The sequence below is a fragment of the Salvia miltiorrhiza genome, chromosome 7 (assembly GCF_028751815.1).
Source record: "Salvia miltiorrhiza cultivar Shanhuang (shh) chromosome 7, IMPLAD_Smil_shh, whole genome shotgun sequence".
Taxonomy (NCBI): Eukaryota; Viridiplantae; Streptophyta; class Magnoliopsida; order Lamiales; family Lamiaceae; genus Salvia; species Salvia miltiorrhiza.
The window spans coordinates 16889297-16891689 of NC_080393.1; the positions used below are offsets into that span (position 1 = coordinate 16889297).

The following is a 2393-nucleotide window of genomic DNA, read 5'->3' on the forward strand; positions in this document are numbered from 1 at the left end:
GCAGCCGGTAGAGATTGGGCATGATGGCACCAAAGTTTCTCATCTTCAATATGCTGACGACACCGTGTTTTTGGCCCCGGGAAAGACAGAGAACGCATGGGCATTGAGGAGCATCCTTAAACTCTTTGAGTCTCTCTCAGGACTTAAAGTTAATTTTGACAAGAGCTGCATCTTTGGTATTGGAATTCAAAGCCCTGTGGGAGAGCATTTGACTTCGATTCTCAAGTGTAAAGTTGGAGTTCTTCCAACAAAATACTTGGGGATTTTGATCGGTACTCGCCTCACCCGAGTAAATGATTGGAGGTATCTCTTCGACAAACTGAAGAGAAAAATCTCCAGATGGAAAAATCGAAAGTTTTCGTTTGCCGGAAGAATCACAATGCTCAGATCGGTAATGTTGTCTATCCCAATTTACCAGTTTTCGTTTTCAATTCTGCCAATGAAAGTCTTGGCCGAGCTCCGAAGTGTGATGTGTAATTTTCTGTGGGGAGGAGGGGAATCGGAGGCTAGAAAGACTCACTGGATTAGATGGGAGGTCTTGTGCAACGATGTCCGGGAGGGAGGTCTCGGTTTCAAAGATTTGGGGAGTTTCAATAAGGCTCTCATGGTTAAGTGGGTGTGGAGATTTTTAACTGAGAGAAACTCTCTGTGGGCACGGGTCATTAGAGCGTGTTATGGGGAGATTGAGTGGGATGATGAGGGTTTTAGAATGTCAAGTTCAAATAAGAAAAAAACTGGATGGTGGAAGAAAATCGTTGATGTTTGTGGGGGGGGGAGGGAGGGAAATGGTTCAAAGATTGTTTGGCTGTGCAGATTGGAGAAGGCGATTTCTTTAAATTTTGGCACCATTGTTGGGTGGGGGGAAAAAGGTTGAGCGACAGATTTCCTAGGCTTTATCGCCTCTGTAAAAATCAGGACGGGTTTATCTCGAATATGGGAGAATGGTTTGGGGGTGTGTGGGAATGGAAGTTGGAGTGGAATCGAGATTTGAGGGCGAGAGAGAGCCCAGGCTGATGAGCTGTTGTCTTCTATCAGGGAAGTCAATCTTCAAGCAGGAATGAAAGATTGTTGGAGGTGGAAACCTACCCCCAACGGCTTGTTTACAGTAAATTCAGCATACAAAGCTATCCGACAAGCAAGATTGGAGAATGGGATTAATTGTGAGCAAATGGATTTCAAGAAACTGTGGAAGGCTCCAGCTCATCACAAGATGAAAACAACAGCTTGGAGGATTTTTAAAGGAAGATTGGCGACGTGCGATAATCTCACCCGAAGAAACATTTTGGCTGCTAATTCGACCTCCGATTGCATTCTTTGTAAGGCGCAGCTGGAGGACCTAAATCACCTATTCTTCTCCTGTCAGATTACTATGGAACTTTGGAAAGAGATTTTGTCTTGGATTGGTATCCAGACGGCACTGCAACGCACGGCAAAGGAGAACTTCCTTGCCTTTTCTAATCTTGGGGACAAGGCAGATAATCATTTTCTGTCTAGTGTTTGGATCTGCGTGGTGTGGAGTATTTGGAAAGCAAGGAATGATTGTATATTTAGCCAAGCGTCATGGAACAAATCTAAAGTGGTTACCGAGATCAAGACAAGAACGTTGAGCTGGACGCAGGTTTACAAACAGACGCCACAGCCTTTGGACTTTAAATCTTGGATGATTAAGCCTAAGGTGATGGAGTGAGTTCCTGTCTGCTCCTACACGGGAGTGATGGACTTGATTTCTGGTATCTGTTTTTTTTTTTTTTTTTTTTTTTTTTTTTTTTTTTGGCTGAGCTTTTTGTTGGTGTTCTGGTTTTTTGGGTTGTGGACTTTGGTACTACTGGTACCACCCTTTTTTATTTTAATGAAATTCTCTTTTCTCTGATCGAAAAAAAAGTATGCAAATTACATGTAGTACATATGTAAGACGTTTACACAAGAAAAACTTGTGTGAGAGACTCCATCTTTAAGGCGTTGGTATTTGTTTGATCTTTTGTTGGTTTACTTGATGCACTTCAATATTGACGATTATGGAGGCGTTTAGTTTGATGGATGAGATAGATAAAATTGATAAGATTAATAAGATTAGAAGGTAATTAAATAATTCATTTAATTTGGGGTTTTACATAATTACTCATTTGGATAATTAGACGCGGGCTGGGTTATCAATTACAGGTCCAATCATGCAAAACAAATATTTGATTAATATGAATTATTTTATCAATCGTGTTTAAGATATCTTATCACTCAAACCACAAAAGCCTCGTTCAAAAATATATTTCATGTTAATGGACTAAGAAGGTGTTTGGCTATGCTTATTTTAAACAGCTTATAAGCTCTTGGAGCTTATAAGATGTTTCAAGAGCTTATAAGATGTAGTTTCTTAAGAGCTTATAAGTTGTCAAAGT

At 40.6% G+C, this 2393-nt stretch overlaps 1 protein-coding gene across 1 annotated transcript; it reads left to right on the top strand.

The window, feature by feature from the left end:
* The first annotated feature begins 1057 nt into the window (after positions 1-1057).
* Positions 1058-1687, top strand: LOC130993898 (uncharacterized). Its single transcript, XM_057918934.1, has one exon. The coding sequence runs from the start codon at positions 1058-1060 to the stop codon at positions 1685-1687; it is 630 nt and encodes a 209-aa protein (XP_057774917.1).
* Positions 1688-2393: the final 706 nt, after the last annotated feature.